Here is a 19,044-nt window from a genome sequence, read left to right on the forward strand (position 1 = left end):
AGCCACACCTGCCCGCTCCGGCACAGAAGCACCTGCCACTCCTTGTAATCAAAACCCAGTCCTCAACAGTGCGGAATCAGAATGAAGACAAGACCCAGGGATAAAGGAAAGAGACAGTTGAAAGAAGGTAGCAGCTGGGGCCCAGGGCGGGGGAGGGCGTCTCAAGAGCTGTCCTGCTCAGTGAGGGGGGCCTGGGGCTCCTAAGGAGTGCAAAAGGGAGATGGAGCTGCTGAGAGTGGGCTGGTAGAGAGGCAGGCGTAGAAGCCCGCTGTGGGGTGGAAAACAGGGTGCCGCAGACATCCACACACCACACAGTTCCTGGAGAAACTTGCTTGGCGGCTTGACTTTATCATGAGTTGGGCATAGCAATATATTCTGCACAAAAAAGCAGCTACAAAATGTTATTTGGCCGGAATCCGAAAGAGGCGAAGCACTGCATTTTGAGACTTCAGTGTTCCGTTAACCAGGATGAAGCTCACTCAGCCTGGGGCCCATGCTTATTGTGCCCTTGGTTACTCATACCCCTGTATATTCTGTTACAATGAATTCTTTCCTCTGCTCATGCTGACCAGGGAGGGCCAGATTATTTCCCAGCCCTAGCTGGTTCTCCCAAGGCCAGTCTGAAATTCACAAGCAAGCATTATTTACCTGTTTGAACAGACACTAGTCTCTAGCTCTTGTTTATCTAATCTGAGAAGGAAAGGAAAGATATATTCAGCAGGGTTATACTCTGGGCCTGGATCCCCACCTTCCCAATCCAGCCAAGTTAAAGTAGAGTGAATGTTTTACCTCTCAAAGTCACCCATCAGTTTATTTATTCAGCAAGTCCTGAGCATGCCCAGCAATGGTCTGTGACCTACTGATGAGGCACAGCATTTGGGGGAACTTGATAAAGGCTAAGGACCTTCAGCCCCAGGAAAACACACATGAAATTTTAATGTGACTTAAAGAAAGCCATGAACCCACAGAAAGGACCACCTTGCCCAGTGATGCTGCACGCTATGGAACATCACACACACACACACACACACACACACACCCCTGCCTGCAGAGATGCCCTGTTCAACAGGAAGGAGGACACAAATGGCGGGCAGGATGCCACTGTCCTCACAGCCCCCTGCATGGCAGAGGAAACCGAGGCTCAGAGAGGCAGGGACATCGTCCAAGCTCCCTTATGTCCTGAGTATCTGACCTGCAGCCAGATGTCAGGCCCACAGATGCACTGGAGACCCGGGTCAGAGAATGCACGTCTGGAAGATTCCATCACTGGGTATCTCTCCTTCCATTCATGGGCTTTCTTTTTGCAGGGCCTAGCTTATCCTTCTGTTTCCCTGCAGAAAGGAAAACCATTTTTTAAAGATTTTACTTATTTATTTATTTGAAAGGCAGAATTAGGGAAAGAAAGAGAAAAACAGAGGTCTTCCATCCACTGGTTTACTCATCCAAATGGCTGCAACACCTGGGTTGGACCAGACAGGAGCCAGGAGCTTCTTCCAGGTCTCTCACGTGGGTGCAGGGGCCCAAGAACTTGGGCCACCTTCAGCTACTTTCCCAGGTGTCGCTCGCTCCGCAGGCTCGCGGAGGAGCGGCAACGGATTTGCTGTTGTTTCTTCCCCCGGTCCTCCCCGGATTAGCTGCCGCCCCCCGCCACCTCCGCGGAGGGGCGGCACCCCCCCCCCCCCGCCGCTTCCCCCGCTTCCGCGGAGGAGCGGCACACCGCCAGCTGGCTCTCTCAGGGGTTCCTCAGATGTTCCTCCTGCATGTTGTCTCTCTCCTCCTTTATAGTCCTCTTCCACCAATCCCAACTCTGCTGGTGTTCTCTCCCCACACGCTGAGCACGCTGCTCTCCTCCAATCAGGGGAGGATCAGCTCCTGCAGCTTGTTAGTCGAGTTGGTGAGGCAGCTGTGTGGAAGTTGTTTACTCCCTCTCAGCGCCATATGGTGGGAGATCAGATGCATAGAGTTAGTCTTAGCAGTTCCAGTAGTCTAGTCTAGTCTTGGTAATCTCAGTATTTGTCCTCAGTATTTATTTGTCTGCAGTCTTAGTACTTATTTGTCTCCCGGGCGACGGGTCCTGCCATGTTACAGGAGACGGGCCCTGCTCCCCACACCAGGCACATTAGCAGGGAGCTGGATCAAAATCAGAGCAGCCAGGACTCAAACCGGTACCCATACAGGATGCCAGCACTGTAGGCAGCAGCTTTACCACTATGCCATGGTACCAGTCCCAAGCAAGACCATCTGAAGGGCTGGCTCAGTTCCCTGTCTGCACCTGCCCACCTTCACCCCATATGCACATCCAGCAGCTTTCTCTGTGCGCAGCAACCTGCCTGGCCTTCAAGTCCACATTTGCACATCTGTCTCCCCTCCCAGAGAGAATTCCTTAAGACTACAAACCATTGTACCTCCTCTATAGTACAGTGTATTTTAATAAATTAATGGATGTGGTTTCCTCCTTGATAGTGCTCATCAGCCATAAAACTGCAAAGCAAAGAGAACATAAGGCCTCATTTGTATCCTTTTGCTTCCCTAAGCCTAGGCCCCAGTATAGCAACAAACCACACAGGGATGCCCAGGAAGCTGAAGAAGGTGGCCATATCCCCCTGCTTGTACCTTGCAGCCACCTCCAATATTCCAACGGGTGCTCCAGTGAGCTCCTACAGCCCCACAGGCAAGACAGTCAGCCTACACCATCAACATGTTCTCCAGTCAGCTCCAACAAAGCACCATGCTCTCAAGTCAGCATCAATAGTCTAAGGTGTGCGCCAGGCAGTCACTACAGCCCAACAGGTACATCAGCCTCTGCAGCCTAAGGTGCTCTCCCATCAGCCCCAACAGTCCACGAGCACTGCAGTCATCTGCAGTCCAACCAGCATCCAGTCAGCTCCTGCAGATCAGTGTGTCCCAGTCAGCCCTACAGCCGAACATGCTGTCCAGTGAGCCCTACAATCTAAGGTGCTCACCAGTCATTCCTACAGTCATATGTGCTTTCCAATCAACTTCTACAGTGCAATGTGTGCTCTTGTCGCCTGTACAGTTTAACACACTCTCCAGTCAACTGCTATGGTCCAGCATGTGCTCCAGCCAGCCCTACAATCTCACATTCTCTCCAGGAAGCTCCTGTATTCCAACATGCTCTCCAGTGAGCCCTAACAGATCAATGTGTGCTCATCAGACCTACTGTCCAAGAGTTCTTCAGTCAGCCCCTACCTACAATCCAACATGCACTCCAGTCGGCTGTGCAACACCAGTTGCTCTACATTCTGCTCATATAGTCCAATACATTCTCTAGTCAGCTCCTAGAGCCCAACATGCTTGCCATTCAGCCACTACAAATCACCCACACAGCTAACTGTGGGCTCCAGTCAGCCCTCTGACACACATGCTCTCCACTGATCCTACAGACCAACGTGCTCTCTGGTCACCCCCAAAGGTCAACGTGTGCTCCCTCAGCCCAGTGCTTGATGTGCTCTGCCTCCAGCTCCTCCAGTCCATCGTGCTCTCCAGTTAGCACCCACATATCAACGTGTGCTCGGCACCCCTACAACTCACATTCTTTCCACTCAGCTCCTACAATCCAGTCCATCACACTGTCCATTCAGCTTGTACAGAACAGCATGATCAGCAAGCTCCTACCATGAGACCCCAGTCAGGACAACAGACCCATGAGCCCTCTAGCCATCTCCTATACTCCATCGTCCTCTCCAGTCAGCACCTACAACACTACAGCCTCTCCAGTCAACCCTCTACAGATGCATGTGTGCCACAGACTGCCCAAAACTCACCTGCTCTCCAGTGAACCCTAAAGTCCACTTGCTTTCCATTCACCCCAAAGTTTAACATGTGCTCCAGTCCACACTACAGTCCAAAGTCCCCTCCAGTCAGCTCCAACAGTCCTACATGCCCAGGCCTACAATCCAAGGTGTTCTCCGGTAGGCTCCTATGGACAAGTGTGCTGTATAGGTGGCCCTATTTTCCAACATGCTCACGAGTCAGCCATGCATTTCCAGGCTCTCTCGTCAGCTACTATCCTCCAACAGGTTCTCCAGTCAGCTCACAAAGGTCCGTGTTTGCTCCAGGCAGGCCTACATTCCAAAGTGCTCTCCATTCAGCTTCTGCACCTTGAAGTACTCCGCATGTCCACCATGCTTACCACCCACTCCCTATAGATCAATGAGTGCTCCAGGGAGCCCTACAACTCACGTGCTCTCCCGGGAGCCCTGACAATCCAACATGCTTTCCAGCGAGCCCCCAAAGATCAATGTGTGCTCCAGTTAGTCCTGCAGTCCGACCTGCTCTCCACACAGCTCCTGCTGTGCAACATGCTCTCCGTCAGTGACTCAAGCCAACAAGTTTGCCGTCAGCTCCTAACCTCCAACATTCTCCGAGTCAGCCCTGCACTTTGACATGTTATGCCTTCAGTTCGTCTAATCTGTCATGCTATGCAGTCAGCTGCCACAGATCAATGTGTGCTGTTTGAGGCATCCCTGTAACGCACATGCTCTCCAGTGACCCTTGAAGTCCAACTTGCTCTCCAGTCAACACCAAAGTTCAACATGTGCTCCCAGCAGCCATACCACCCAAAGCACTCTCCAGTCAGTGCCAACAGTCCAATGCACTTTCAAGTCAGCTCCTACAGTGCGGCTCCTACAGTCCAACACTCTCCAGTCAGCCCTTCGCTACTACCATCCAACATGCTCACCATATAGCCGTACAATCCAGTCCATTCTCCAGTAATCTCCTGTAGTCCAACATTCTTTCAGTCAGCCCTCAAAGATCAACATGTGTGCCAGTCAGCCTTACAGTCTACCGTGCTCTCCAGCCAGCGCCTGCAGTCTAGCATGCTCTTCAGTGACTGCTAAAGTGCAACTTGCCCTCCAATCACCCGCAAAGTGCAACATGTGCTCCAATCAGTCCTATCAACTCCTATAATCCTATCAGCTCCTATAATCCAGTGCGTTTTTCAGTCAGCTCTCCAGTCAGCTCTCCAGTCCCAGGTGAGCTCACTCAGCTCCTACAGTCTAATGTGCTGTCTAGGCAGTCCTGCAGTCCACATGTTCACCAGTCATCTCCCAAAGGTTATGTACTCCAATCCACCCTGCAACTTACATGCTCTCCAGCTAGCCCGTCCAGACCAACCTGCCCTCCATCCAGCCCCCAAACTTCAGTGTGTGCTGCACTCAGCCCTGCAGTCCATCATACTCTCCACTCAGCTCCCACAGTCCAATGTGCTCACTGATCAGCACTAAGTCCAAGGCACTCTCAGTCAGTCCTCGAATATCAACGTTGCTCCAGGCAGCTATAAAGTCCAAAGTCCACCATGGTCTCCAGTCGGCTCCTACAGTCCGTCATGCCTTCCAGTCAGCTCTACATTTCAGCATGCTCTACCCTCAACTCCTCGAGCCCATTGTGCTCTCAAATCAGTCCTAAAGGTTAATGCATGATCTAGAAGCCCTGTAACTTCAATGTTCTCCAGTAAACCCCTACAATCCAATGTGTTTCCAGTCAGCCCCTACAGATCAACTGGTGCTCCAGACAGCCCCACAACTCACATGTTTGCCAACAACCTCTAAAATCCAATTTGCTCTCCAGTCACCCCCAAAGTTCACTATGTGTGCCCATCTACCCTGCTGTCTACAGTCCACTTCCACATTCCAATTCACTCTCCAATCAGCTCCTACAGTCCACCGTGCTGTCCAGTCAGCTCCAACACCCCAACATACTCTCCAGTCACCCACACATTTGACGTGCTCTACCCTCAGCTCTTCCAGTGTACATGCTCTCAGTCACCACCCAATGATCAATGTATATTCCAGTCAGTCCTACGTTGCAAAGTGCACTCCAAGCTAGCTCCTCCTGCTCAACTCGCTCCCTAGTCAGCCCCACAGTCCAAGGCATTCTTCAGTTAACACCATAGCCCAATAAGCTCTCAGTCCGCCCCCAAAGACCAGTGTGTGCTCCAGTCAGTGCTGCAGCCCAACATGCTCTCCAGTCAGACCTACATTTTGACATGCTCTACTCTCAACTCCTGCAGCTTCCTGTGCCCTCCACTCAGCTCCTACAGATCAAAGTGTGCTCCAGACAGCCCCACAACTCTCACTCTCCAGTGAGCACTGACAGTCCAATGTGCTCTCCAGCTCCCAAAATCATTGTGTACTCCCGTCATCTCCTACAGTGCAACGTGCCCTCCCGTCAGCCCCTAAGGATCAGTGTTGGCTACATTCAGCCCTCAGTCCAACAAGCTATCCAGTTAGCTCCTACAGTGCAATATTCTCTCCAGTCAGCCCCTACAGGTCAGTGTGTGCTCCAACAGCCCTACTTTCTAACCTGGTCTCCAGTGAGGCCCTGTCAGCCTTACACATCAGGGTTGCTCCAGTCACCCCTACAGTCTGAGATGCTCTTCAGTCAGCTCCTACCATCCAACATGCACTCCAGTCAGACCTACAGTCCACTGTGCTGGGCAGTCAGCCCTATGGTCCAACCTGCTCACCCATCAGCCCTGCAATCCAAAGGCATTCCCCAGGCAGCTCCAACATGCTCTCCAGCCTGCCCCTAAAGATGAATGCACGCTTCAGTCAGCTCTGCATTCCAAAGTGCTCTCCAGTCAGTCTCTACAGTTTGATGTGCTCTGCAGTTAACTACTGTTGTCCACCATACTTCCCAATCAGCCCCTCCAGAGCAGTGTGTGCTCTAGTCAGCTCTACAGTCTAAGATGTTCCCCCATCTGCTTGACACTCGAAGTGCACTTTAGTCAGTCCCTACAGCCTAATGTGCTTCCAATCACTGTGAGTTAAAGTATGAATTCTGAGTCTGGAGCTCTCAGGGTTTCAATTCTAGATTCTACAAGCTCCAAGGTGATGCTAATGCTGCTGGCCCATGGACCACACTTGGAAAACATAGTTCTACAAGTTGCAGCATCCAACAGAGTAGCTGCTAACTGTTTCAAGTTAAATTGCTATGTAAAATTAAAATCAATTTTATTAGAAGTAAAAGGAATTAAACATTTTTTATCCTCTGTATCATGAGCTAGATTTCAAGTGTGTAATGGTAACAGGGGACAGATGGCTATGTGCTAGACCCCTCAGACAGCCATTCCCATCAAAGCAGCCCTTTCCACTGGACGGTGAGATGGGCATCTGATGCTGGGGAAATGCCTGCTCCTTGGGTACAGCAACCTTCTGCCTGATCTTCCCAGACATGTTGTAGGTGGGGCTCCCTGGCTTTGTAGGCAGCAGGCCTACAGTGATCCCCTGTCATAGTGGACCACAACTTCATTGCTCCAACTAAAACCCAGGTTCACTGTGGGTGACAACCATCCACTTATCCACTGCTTTTCTTCTGTGCCACTTGTGAGAGGTCAGCAGATCCCTAAACTCTGTGCCTTCAATTAGGTCGTTGCTTTGACAGTCCTAAGTTTGTTTTCCACAGCAGTCCCCACCACGTACAACACTACTGGGATGTGCACACAAACATGAGGTAGGCAGACTCCAAGACAGGTCTGTAACCCCCCTCTGTGTCCTTGCTCTTGAGCGATCCTTTCTGAGTGTGGGCTGGGCTCAGAGACTCATTTATAGCGAAGAAAACACAGCAGGGGTGGAGGGGGTTACCTATAGACCAGGTGACAAAGGTCTGTGACTTCTGTCAGGGCTCTCGCTTACTCTCTTGTCATTTATCTGCCCTGATGAAGCTGGTTGTACTGTTGTGAGCTGCACTACAGAGAATCCTGAATTCTGCTGATGATGGGGTGGGCAGGGGCTGATGAAGCAGATCCTACACCCCCAGAGGCTTGAGATGAGAGCAGATAATGGTCACCCTGACTGCCACCAGTGGGGGGCCATGGGCCACAGGATCAGGGAATCCAGGCTCAAACAGTGACCAGACACAGGAGGCAGTCAGTGTCAGTTTAAGCATCTAACCCAGGGTAACTTGCAATGCAGCTGTAGATAGCTAAGAAAATGCTGTTTTTTTTTGGTTTTTTTTTTTTTTTTTTTGACAGGCAGAGTGGATAGTGAGAGAGAGACAGAGAGAAAGGTCTTCCTTTTGCCATTGTTTCACCCTCCAATGGCCGCCACGGCTGGCACACTGCAGCCAGCGCACCGCGCTGATCCGATGGCAGGAGCCAGGTGCTTCTCCTGGTCTCCCATGGGGTGCAGGGCCCAAGCACTTGGGCCATCCTCCACTGCACTCCCTGGCCACAGCAGAGAGCTGGCCTGGAAGAGGGGCAACCGGGAAAGAATCCGGTGCCCCGACCGGGACTAGAACCCAGTGTGCCGGTGCCACAAGGTGGAGGATTAGCCTAGTGAGCCACGGCGCCGGCCAACAATGCTCTTCTCATCAAGGTCAGCATTGGCTGGAGACAATGGCACAGTCAGGTGACATGCTACATGCCTCATCTCAGAGTCAATCCAGGGAAATAAAGCCTGAAGTCCAGATGGATGGAGTTTCTTCCGGCACACACACACACAGTTTGGTACATCTCCATACATATGCTGAGAGTTCAAGCTGCCTATGCAGTCCCAGCATTTATGGAGTGTCTGGTTCACAATAAGGCTTAGGGAATATGTTGGGGCTCTTCAGGTTCCCCTGGACAATAGCCTGAATGCGTGTGTCAAGGTCACACACTTTCACCAACAAAAAGCATAACCCCAAGGAGAAAACTGAAGTCAGCTTCCAAGATGTCCCAAAGAGCTTCTAGGGGCTCATCCTGTGGGCAAAGCCCTGCCACACTGAGGAGTCTGAGTACTGCAGCCATGAGATGTCACAGAAATGACAGTGCAGCCCTGAGGCTAAGCTGCGGAAGTCACTGCAGCTGCTGCCTTCCTTCCATGTGCAGTGGTTGTACATGGAACAATCTTCTCCCCTTGCCCCCAGATCGATTCCTCTGCACTACAATTTCACAGTTTCTCCCATAAGGTGTTCTTGGGTCATTTGCAAAGAGGGGAGCCAGGTGCCTCGTCACAAAGACAAGCAACCCTGTAGAGACCCACATAGAACAAAGGTCTCCTACTACAAGCCAGTGCTAACCCATCAGTGTGAGTGGACCTCCTTAGAACTGACCTTCTGGCCCCATTGGAGCCTCAGATGAGAGGCTCAGCAGCACCCTCACTATAATTTTGCAAGAGCCCTCGAGCCAGATCGCCCAGCTAAGCTTCCTGAATTCCTGATCCACAGGAACTACATAAAGTAACACACATTCATTGTGGAATCAGAATAATGCACCAACAGGCAACTCAGCTGGGGGTGCGGATTAGGGGTCAACTGCAGATGGACAAGTGGGACAGACTGAAACCGGCTCCCACTCCACCCTACCCCCCATCACAGCCTTGCTTCAGGGTGGCCTTGCACCCTCACTGCCAAGGGACAGAGGGATAGAGCTCTACCTGCAGTGCCTGTCAGCAAGGGTTTCTGGGAACACCCTGGGCATTCTCCAGCCCAAGATAAATGCCAAAAATGGTCATCCCAGGCCCCACTCTCCCATCAGCACTGAGTTCTGAGCAAAAGCATAAGACCTGATGCACATGCAAGGAGCCATGGTGATGGCCTGCAGCTGCCAGCTCACAGGGCCCTGTGGGCACACTCCTCCCAGTCCCACACCCATTCTCTTCCTGGTGACTGGAAAGACCCTTCCCTCTCCTCTACAAACCTTTCTTTGGGCCCCTCTGAGCTTCTTCCCCAAGGCAGACTGCCAATGTGGCTGTGGTCTTCCACACCCCCATGCACTGGGACCCACAGCTTCTCCCATCCACAGTGGTCTCCTTCCCAACCTCTTGACCCTGGCTCACCTTCCAGTTGACTTTGACTGTAGCAGGTGACAGAGCCCTCCTGTCCCAGAGCTGAGCTCAGGCCTTAAAAGGCCTTGTGCATGCCCACTTTCGTCCTTTGGAACTGGCAGTGGCCCCGTGAACGTGTCCAGGCTGCTCACTTGGGGATAGAGGATGGGTCAGGAACAAGCCATGTAGCTGAGGGGTCCTAGATCAGCTGCCTCCACAGCCACCTGGAGACACACAAGACCAGTCGAACTGTGAGGCTGACCCATTCACACAGCTGACCAGATGGACACAGTCAATGGATGAGTAAATAGCAATTGTCCCAGATCACTAATCTTCAGGGTGACTGGCTCATGTTCATGATTGCCCCACCTCAGGAAGCAGCACAGGGACCTGAAAATATAGGGCTCTTCCAAAGGTTCATGGAAAATGCATATTATGGTTAAATTATTTATAGATTTCAATATATTTTTGCCCCAAAATATACTGGTCCTAACTTGTTACAACCTGTTGAGACAGCACTGAGAAAGCTGACATCAGTTTGAAGCATCCCTATCAGAGCAAGATGAATTCTGCTAAAATTGAAGCAAGAACAAGCATCAAGTTCTTGGTGACACCTGGGTAGAAGGATAGGCAACTAACTGGTGCTTTATGGAAAGTATATGGGGACCATATCCCAAAGAAATCAGCAGTTTACAATGGATGATTCGTGTTAAGAAGGGACAGGATGATGATGGAGACAGTGCCTGCAGCACCAGGCCACGCACATGGATTTGTGAGGAAAGTTAATTTGGTTGTTCCTTTGTTGAGGACAGCTGACTAGCAGCAGACACAGCTGTGAATGCCACAGACCCCTCAACAGGCCCAGCTTCCTCAGTTATGAAACACTGAAGTGGAGTAGATTTTCTGCTTGGTGGGCCCAGAGCACTGCACACAAGAGCAGAGCTCTCCATGGAAACTTTCAACAAGTGGGACCAAAATCCTGAGGCATTTGCTTGAAGATTCAGAACAGGAGATGAAACATGGCTTTACCAGTAGGATCCGGAAGACACAGCAACACCAAAGCAATGACTACCAAGACGTGGAAGTGGCCCAGTCCCGGCAAAAATGGACTGCGCCAAGAGCAAAGCCAGGCTGGGGGTTAAGCCGCTGCCAGCAATGCTGGCATCCTATGTGAGCACGGGTTCAAGTCCTGGCTACTCCACTTTCCATTCAGCCTCCTGCTAACGCATCTGGGAAAGCAGCAGAAGATGGATCCAACACTTGGATGGCAGCCTCGTCACACAGGACAGCTCTGCTGGAGCTTCGATGGAAAATCACCGGGCATCTACCTCGCAGTTCTGGCTTGGCTCCTTCGGATGCTTTTTGTTTTCTGAGGTAAAAATTTCTGAGGCAAAAAATTCTTCAAAGGGCACCCATTTCCTGTGGCACCGACGTCAAAAAGACGCGCGGCTGCACTCCCAGGACCTCAGCTCTTCCGGGAGGGGCCGAACGCCCGAGTCAGGCTCCCAGACGCGTCTGGACCGTGATGGCGCTTTCGCTGAGAAGCAGAGGCCGTTCTCTCATCCGTGCCTTCCGATTCTGTCTTCCCAGCCACCCTCAGGCCCCTGCCATGCGCCTCCGCGACTCCCGGCACCCGCCGCCACGGCGCCCGCGGTGCACCTGAGGCGCTGGGCGCGCGCCCCCGACAGCCCCGCCCGCCCCCGCGCGGGAAGCCCGGGAAGCGCGGCCTGGGCGGCCCCGCCGGCTGCCATGGCAACCGCGGCTGCCTAGCAACCGCCCGCCCCGAGGGAGACTCGCAGGCTTTGTTCTCCCGGCCTTCCCCCCAATTCCCCTTCCCGCCCGAATTAGCCAGACTCGGGTTCTCCGCACCCGCACTGGGAGGGCAGGCGGGCGCCGCACCGTCCTCGCTGGCCAGCCCGCAAGCCTCCGGCGGGGCGCGGCCCCACGACCCCTGCCCGCCTCCGTGTGCGCCTGCATTTCAGCCTGGAAGGGCTTCTGAGCTGTGGCTGCAGGGCCCCGACAGGGCCCATCCCTGCCTCGCCCCGGATCCCATCGGTGCTGGCTGTCAGCAGTCGGAGAGCCGTCCCTTCCTGCCCAGCCTCTGCCACGCGGGCACACCTGAGGCTGGGAAACGCAGGGGAGCAGGGCTGCCACCCCCTCTCCATTCCTCCCCTCCTGCTCTTTGTTCTGTCTGCATCCCCCCTCGCCCTGTCACTAACGGAGTCCCTCCTCTCCCTCACACACAGGCATGCACACCCACACTTATGTATGCACACACCCTCCCGGCCCAGCATCTGTGCAGCTCCTGCCCAGCCGCTGAGCCAGAGCCTCCTGGCCCATGTCCCCACGGCCCGCTGGATGGCAGTGTGGCTTCGCAGATGGCAGCCGCCCACCAGGCAGCCCCAGGCTGCGTCTCCCTGCTCATCCATCTCAGCCCACGCTTCACAGAGGGCTCCGGAAAAAGCCTGCCTCCCAGCTTTCTGGTCATGCCTCACTGCGGCTCCCATAAATCTCCGTGCCCTCCTTGGCCAGATCATTTCCCTCCTGCTTTGCAAATCAGATGCTGCCGTCTGCACAACGGGTCCCTCCCTGGAGCGCCGTGGGAATTAAATTAGGGCAACAGTTGTGACTCCATGCCCTGTCACTGTGTCCCATCAGCTCGGCTTTAGAGAGATCATCATCACAGAAGCGTTTATCAACCAGGTACAAAGAAATGTGCGCCTCTGCCGCACTTCGTGTGAACAAAATCCCCTAGGTCAGGCTTGGTGGAGGCAGCCGCAGAGGGGTCTGCAGGATCACACAGCTGAAGGGCAAACAAAAGCACAGAGCTGTTGGCATCCGCCTGCCACACCTGTGAGGTGAGGACCCCGGGGGCCCAGACAGGTGCAGGGCGGAGGGCAGGAGCACACCCCCAGAAATACAGGAGTAGGAGCTGTGGGGCCACAGCCGCCGCTTCCACAGAGGGGCACTGTCGTGAGGCTGTTGAAGCTTGAGCTTTGCACACCCCTGGCCCAGGCCTCCTCCACGCTGCCCACCCGGTCACCACAGCGTGCTGTGTTGTGTCTTACCCAGGCCCATATGGTGTCTGCCGTGACGAGCCAGAGAACTTGAGCCAGGTCAGGGACTCAGGCCAGTGACCAGGGACAGGGACCTCTGGCTGTCCTGACAGCCCTGTGGACACCATTCCAGTCCCCCATTAGGGGCACAGGGGCTCCAGCTGGACCCTGGAGCAGGGCCCTGCTGCTTGGCCCTTGTTAATTCCCTAAAGCTGCCGGAGGAGCCAGGGAGCTCTCCTGCCTCCATGCCAGTGCCACCCTCCTTTATGACTGTGGCCCCTGCGCAGTTGGTGCAGTTCCTGCTTTCTGGAATATTCAGGTATAAGCGGTTGAAGAAAGGGTGAAGGCCCGAAGACGGTCCCTCAGCCTATTTACATGTTCTCAGATGGGTAGGAAAATATCTCATTCATTTGAGTTTGTGGGAAAACATCCTGGTGCTGTGGAGCACTGGGGACCGTGGCCTCGGCTCCAGCGTCAGCAGCCAAGAGGGGCTTAGCGCAGATGCAGTGCCCAGGGCTCCACGTGCACTGTCTCAGGGAGCCCTCCCAGGGCCCCCAGACTGGGAGACTGAGGAATGAGGCTTAGGCATGTCCCGGCAGGGGGCATGGTGTACTCGGATTTGCTCTAGGACAGCAGCTTGGTGTTGGGGCAGGGAGGGGATGAGAGGGAAGGCGGGCAGCCCAAGGCCCTGTGAACACTTCCACAAGGTGTGCTTGCAGAGCTGGGCACCTGCATCTCATATACGACAGCCTGGGTCCTGGTCCCAGCTCCGCACCTGACTCCAGCCTCCTGCTAATGTGCACCCTGAGAGGCAGCAGATGATGGCTCAGGGAGCTAGGTCTCTGCCACCCACTTGGGAGACCTGGATGAGCAGATGGCAACTTTGATTCTGCACGTGGGCGTCTCATGGGCACTTTCTGCTTCCCAGTTGGGCCCGTCGCAGTGGCACCCCCTGCCAGGGAGTCACTCACATCGGACACCAGCGCTGCCCTCATTCCTCCCAGCTCACTCCGCCTCCTGGGTATTTGAGGACTGAACCAGCATTTGTGGGATCTCTCCCTCTCCCTCTCCCCTCTCCCTCTCCCCTGTACACACACACACACACACACACACAAATACAGACTGCTTCCTCATGGAGATGCTGTGACTGACCAGGAGCAGGGACCACTTGAGGACATGCCCCCTCCCCACATGGCCCTGCCCTCCCATCCACAGAGCCGTCCCCCAGTTCATGAAGTTCACGCAGATCCTGACAGAGTCACCACACTGAAAACCTGACAGAGCCAGAAACAGACAGTGAAGAAATAACAGTGGTAAATGAGTGGACCAGCAGCCAGATGGGTGGGTTAATGGATGTCTCGGCTGGCAGCCCTAGGACATCGGCGCTATTGGGAGGGAATCTGGCTTCCCACGAGGAGCCCTGGCAGATGGAGCAAAACCCACAGCCTTGACCAGGTACCTGCCACAGGTGGACAGCAGCTCCTGGTCTCTCTGCTGATGCTGTGCACTTGACTTTGCTCAAAGACCAAGAACTCCTCTCTCCAAGCACAGCAGGTGAGTCTCAGATCCCTGAAACCTTAATAGACTCGTGGCTTTGACCTTCTGATGAGTGGATAATTACATGCGAGGAAATTTCAAGACTCTCATCAAGACCAGCAAAGGGGCTGGACTGCACCTGTGTACAAGTGAACGCATCGGCCTGTCCCAGCTTCATGGATGTTGGCGGAAGACATGAGACAAAGGACTTTACCATGGCCAGTGGCCGCCCTGGACAGAGGGCTGGCATTTCTCACCCGCTCCTGAGCCCCCCGTCCCCCAGGTTCCAGGAAGAAGAGCAGGAGTGGTGGGTCGGTTGCAGGGGAATCCTTGAGCAGAGGGGACTAGTAGCTTTCACAGAAGGCAGGGGCAGCCTCTGTCCGATGCTGGTCAGTGAGCAGCCTGTCCGGGCCACTGTCTCCAGCGTCCTGGCTGTGGGCAAGCTTGGCTCCTTCTCTAGAGAGGACGGCAGGAGCCACCACCTCTATCTCCCTGGCCCAAGAGCAATAACCCAGAAGGAACTGACTCCTGCCTGCACCCCCGGTGAGTGGCCTGTACCTGGCTGGAGAGAGACCCTGTGGAGCCACGCCCCAAGCCAAGCCCTGGGTCAGGGACACCATGAGGTCCACGGTAGGTTTGGGGGTAGTGTGTCCCACAGCAGCAGCCAATAGATAGAACCGCAGGAGACAACAGATGACACACCTCCCAAGGTAAAGTTTGGAGAATTTATTTTGGTTACCTGAAGTCTGGGCTTACAGAAAAAGCAAATAGTCCCTACCTGGGTAATAGCGAGAGGGAACCTGTCTTTCAACCTCGGTGACGTGAAGTGCGCCGGCTCTCCCACAGAGCCCAGAGAGAAGGAAGTGACTGAAGACCCGGCTTCTGTCCCGGTGCGAGTTAAAGCCCCCAGCCGTGAGCTGGGACAAGGCGGGAGGGCCCGCAGCCGCGGCTCACACGCTCTCCTTGTCGAACTCGCACAGGAAGTACATGGTGATGTGGCAGGCCACGTCGTTCCAGCCCCCGGAGGCCACCATCTCCACGCAGTCCTCCTCGTCGTAGGCGTTGTTGGGCTCGCCGCCGCGCCACTTGCTGAAGGCCTGCACAGGCGTGCGGTCCGAGTACACGAAGGCGCCCTCCTGCTCCAGGTCATTGATGCCGATGAAGACGCGTGCCAGGCCCGCCTGCGCCAGGTACGCGGCCATCAGCCCGTTGGCCGCCTCGTCCTTGGGCATGGCCAGCGTGCCGCCGCGGCCCTGGCAGGACAGCTGGGCGTCTGCGTACCTCTTCTCCTCCTTCACCAGCAGGTACAGCTTGCTGTCCGTCTCCCGCACGCCGGCCACAGCTGCGGGGGAGGGCAGGGCTGGAAAGTGAGCACTTGCATTTCCGTAAACAAACTTGATGCGCACCCGGCACCGCGCGCGCACCGCACGCACCGCGCGCACGGCACATCACACACTGCAGGCACAGCACACACCGCACACAGCCGGCGGGGGCGTCAGGGCTGGGAGGAGGGAGGCACAGGCGAGGCAAGCACTGAGAACAACACACCATTTTTGATGAACTTCAGCTCGCTTGTCAGCTGGGTGACCTGGTTGTCCATCTCGCCAATGGCCTTGCGGAGCTGGCTGCACTCACACGGGATGCCTGTGGACACAGCCCACGGTGTCAACGGGGTGAGCAGGGGGAGGCTCAGAGTGCACCCCTCCCCCAGATATAATCTTTATAAGAACTTAGCTGAAAGGCAGAGAGACAGAAGGACCCACATCCACTGGCTCACTCCCCAAATGCTCACACAGCCAGGGCTGGGCCAGGCTGAAGCCAGGAGCCCAGAGCTCAATCTGGGTCTCCCACGAGGGTGGTAGGGACCCAAGTACTTGGGCTGCCACTGCTGCCTCCCAGGTACATACTGGCAGGAAGCTGGAATCAGAAGTGGAGGGCTGGTGCTGTGGCATAGGAGGTTAAAGCCTTGGCCTGCAGCACCGGCATCCCATGTGGGCGCTGGTTCCAGTCCCAGCGGCTCCACGTGTGATCCAGCTCCCTGCTTATGTGCCTGGGAAAGCAGTGGAGCATGGTCCAAGTGCTTGGGGCCCTGCACCCATATGGGAGACCCGGAAGAAACTCCTGGCTTCAGATCAGCTCGGCTCTGGCTGTTGCGGCCATTTGGGGAGTGAACCAGTGAATGGAAGACTTCTTTTCCTCTGTCTCTACCTCTCTCTATAACTCTGTCTTTCAAATAAATAAAATAAATCTTAGAAAAAAAAAAAAAAAGGAAATGGAGCCAGTGCTCAAGCTCAGCACTGTGATGAGGGATACAGACACCCCAGGCAGCATGTTAACCATTATGCCAAATGCCCTCCCCAAAATATAAATCACTTTCAACAAGCCCACCATTTGAGCCACAGTAAGGATTCCATACTTTGTGCTAGAGACAAGGAGCAGCAGTGGAAGGAGTTGGGGGAGAGGCAAGAGCAGATGAACTTTTCCCGTACATGGCAGCGGCTGCAGTGGGAGATCAAAGTGACGGTGCAGGGGAGCAGAGGACCACGAAGGGATAGCAGGGGTCACGCTGTGGAGCTGTGGGGCTGTGGGGCTGTGGGGCCGTGGGAAGTAGCAGGGGAGAAATGGCAGAACTGGAAGGGGTGGGACCAGCAGGGACTTGGCCAACATCTGAACGCAGAGTGAGCTGGGAGGAATGAGGGCAGCGCTGGTGTCCGATGTGAGTGACTCCCTGGCAGGGGGTGTCACTGTGACAGGACTAACTGGGAAGCAGAAAGTGCCCACGAGACGCCCACGTGCAGAATCAAAGTTGACATCTGCTCAGAGCACAGAGTGAGCATTGCTGGCAGGGGTGTGGAGATGCCAGGAGGGAGGGGTTCCAGGCAGCCACACTGGACCCCAACAGGGAGCAGGATGCCAGTGTCATAGGAACCTGGTGGGAGCAAGGCCCAGGGGGCCGTGCCCCAGAGGCCAGGCACCGCTGCAGGCCAGCTGGGAGCCCCCACACTGATCCCAGGCATGTCTCAGCAGGATGCAAGGACAGAGGCAGGAAGTGGAGCCCTGAGTAGGAAACATTGAGGAAGCCTGGGTGGGGAAGAGCTGGAACAGGCCAAGTTAGGGAGGGCTCCTTGGAGGCCTTTAAAGCTTTGTTGTAAGAGGGGAGACACTTGAAGTCCAAGGGGTTAAGCCACTGACTGTTTTAACCTGAGATCAAGTCCTAGCTGCTCCACCTCCAACCCAGCTTCCTGCTAATGCCTGAGAGGCAGCAGGTGATGGCCCAAGTGGACTCAGACTGAATTCCTTACTCCTGATTTCAATCTGGCCCAGCCCTGGCTGCTGGAGGCATTTGGGGAATTAAGCAGTGGATAGAAGATCTCTCTGTCTCTCCCTCTCTCTCTCTCTCTACCACTCTTTCAAATAACTCAATTTTTAAATAATAATGATGATAAAGGAAACACTGGAGTGCATTTAAATGATAACTTGCAGAAGCTGATGAGAAAGTGACAGACTGGGGGCCAGCGCTGTGGCATAGCAGGTAAAGCTGCCACCTGCAGTGCCGGCATCCCATATGGGTGCAGATTTGAGTCCTGGCTGCTCCACTTCCGATCCAGCTCTCTGCTATGGCCTGGGAAAGCAGTAGAAGATGGCCCAAGTCCTTGGGCCCCTCCACCTGTGTGGGAGACCTGGAAGAAGCTCCTAGCTTCAGAATGGCAAAACTCTAGCTGGTGTGGCCATCTGGGGAGTGAACAGGCAGATGGAAGACCTCTCTCCCTCTGTCCCTCTCTCTCTGCTCTGCCTCTCTGTAACTCTGCCTTTCAAATAAATAAATATATCTTTAAAGGGGGAGAGGGGTGGACAGAATGAAGAGGAGGACTGTGCTCAGCCTCACCAATGGGGTGGGACACAGGTGTTCTGATGGGGGGGCGGGTCAGGAAGCAGAGCCGGGGGAACAACCTCCCCTCTACAGGAACAGCAACAGCTGCCGTTTTGAGTCTTGCAGTGCAGCAGGTGTCGTTCTGAATGCCTCACACATTCAGGCCAAAAACCCCCACCCAGCCTGCACCTGCACACAGCTGCCACCCCTGCCTCACATGGGAGAACAGGGAGACCCCTAACTGCCCATCACCTCAGCCAAAACACCCCCGTGTGTGCAGAGGCCTGGCTTTCAGCCCAGGAAGGCAGAGCGGCTGCTGATTCGTGCTCCCAGCTCCACCACCTGCGCCCCCTGCCTGACAGCAAGCCCCCAGACCCTGCTCAGAACACAGGGCTGACGGGCAACCTGGATGACGTCGTCTCGGTTCTGCCAACCACTGTCAGGCTGCTCGTTCCTCCTGGTCCTTAGGGATCCTCACCTTCCTCCTGTGAGGAGCTGGGCTTGGCCCCTCAGCTTTCTGGTGGGGGGCTCCACTTGGCCCTGCATCTCTCTGTAGGGTCTGGAGCCCAGTGTTCCCCGCCCCCACGCTGCAGTGTGCAGGCGGCACACCCCACACCCTGCCCCCCCCCCCCGGGCCTTTTCCTGCCAGATCCCACCGTTCTCAGCCTGGCCCTGCATCTGGGCTTCCTTGTGGACGCTAGGTCCTAGAGCTCACAGCAGGAAGCCAGGAATTCCTCAGGCCTCTCACACAGGCCCCACCTCTGCTCTTGTGCATTGGAAACCTGATGTTTGGCGGATTTGGGGCTTTATT

General features: G+C 54.9%; 1 protein-coding gene across 11 annotated transcripts in view; it reads right to left on the bottom strand.

Annotated features, from left to right (window-relative positions):
- Positions 1 to 15,067: 15,067 nt before the first annotated feature.
- The window catches only part of COLEC11 (collectin subfamily member 11), a 45,192-nt gene continuing 41,215 nt past the window's right edge, over positions 15,068 to 19,044 (bottom strand). For 4 of the 11 annotated variants that reach the window (XM_089327859.1, XM_089327856.1, XM_089327858.1 and 1 more), the window contains 2 exons: positions 15,911 to 16,006; positions 15,074 to 15,722 (listed from right to left, as the gene is read on the bottom strand). In XM_089327859.1, coding sequence (XP_089183985.1) covers positions 15,313 to 15,722; positions 15,911 to 16,006 — 506 coding nt within the window. In that variant the 3' untranslated portion in view covers positions 15,074 to 15,312. Of the gene's footprint in view, positions 15,723 to 15,910; positions 16,007 to 16,269; positions 16,395 to 16,778; positions 16,932 to 19,044 lie in introns of those variants that run through there. The other 7 variants (XM_051833285.3, XM_089327860.1, XM_089327857.1 and 4 more) reach the window with 5 other exon arrangements.

Source organism: Oryctolagus cuniculus, chromosome 2 (genome assembly GCF_051225735.1).
Source record: "Oryctolagus cuniculus isolate XC-2025 breed Fujian yellow rabbit chromosome 2, ASM5122573v1, whole genome shotgun sequence".
Lineage (NCBI taxonomy): Eukaryota > Metazoa > Chordata > Mammalia > Lagomorpha > Leporidae > Oryctolagus > Oryctolagus cuniculus.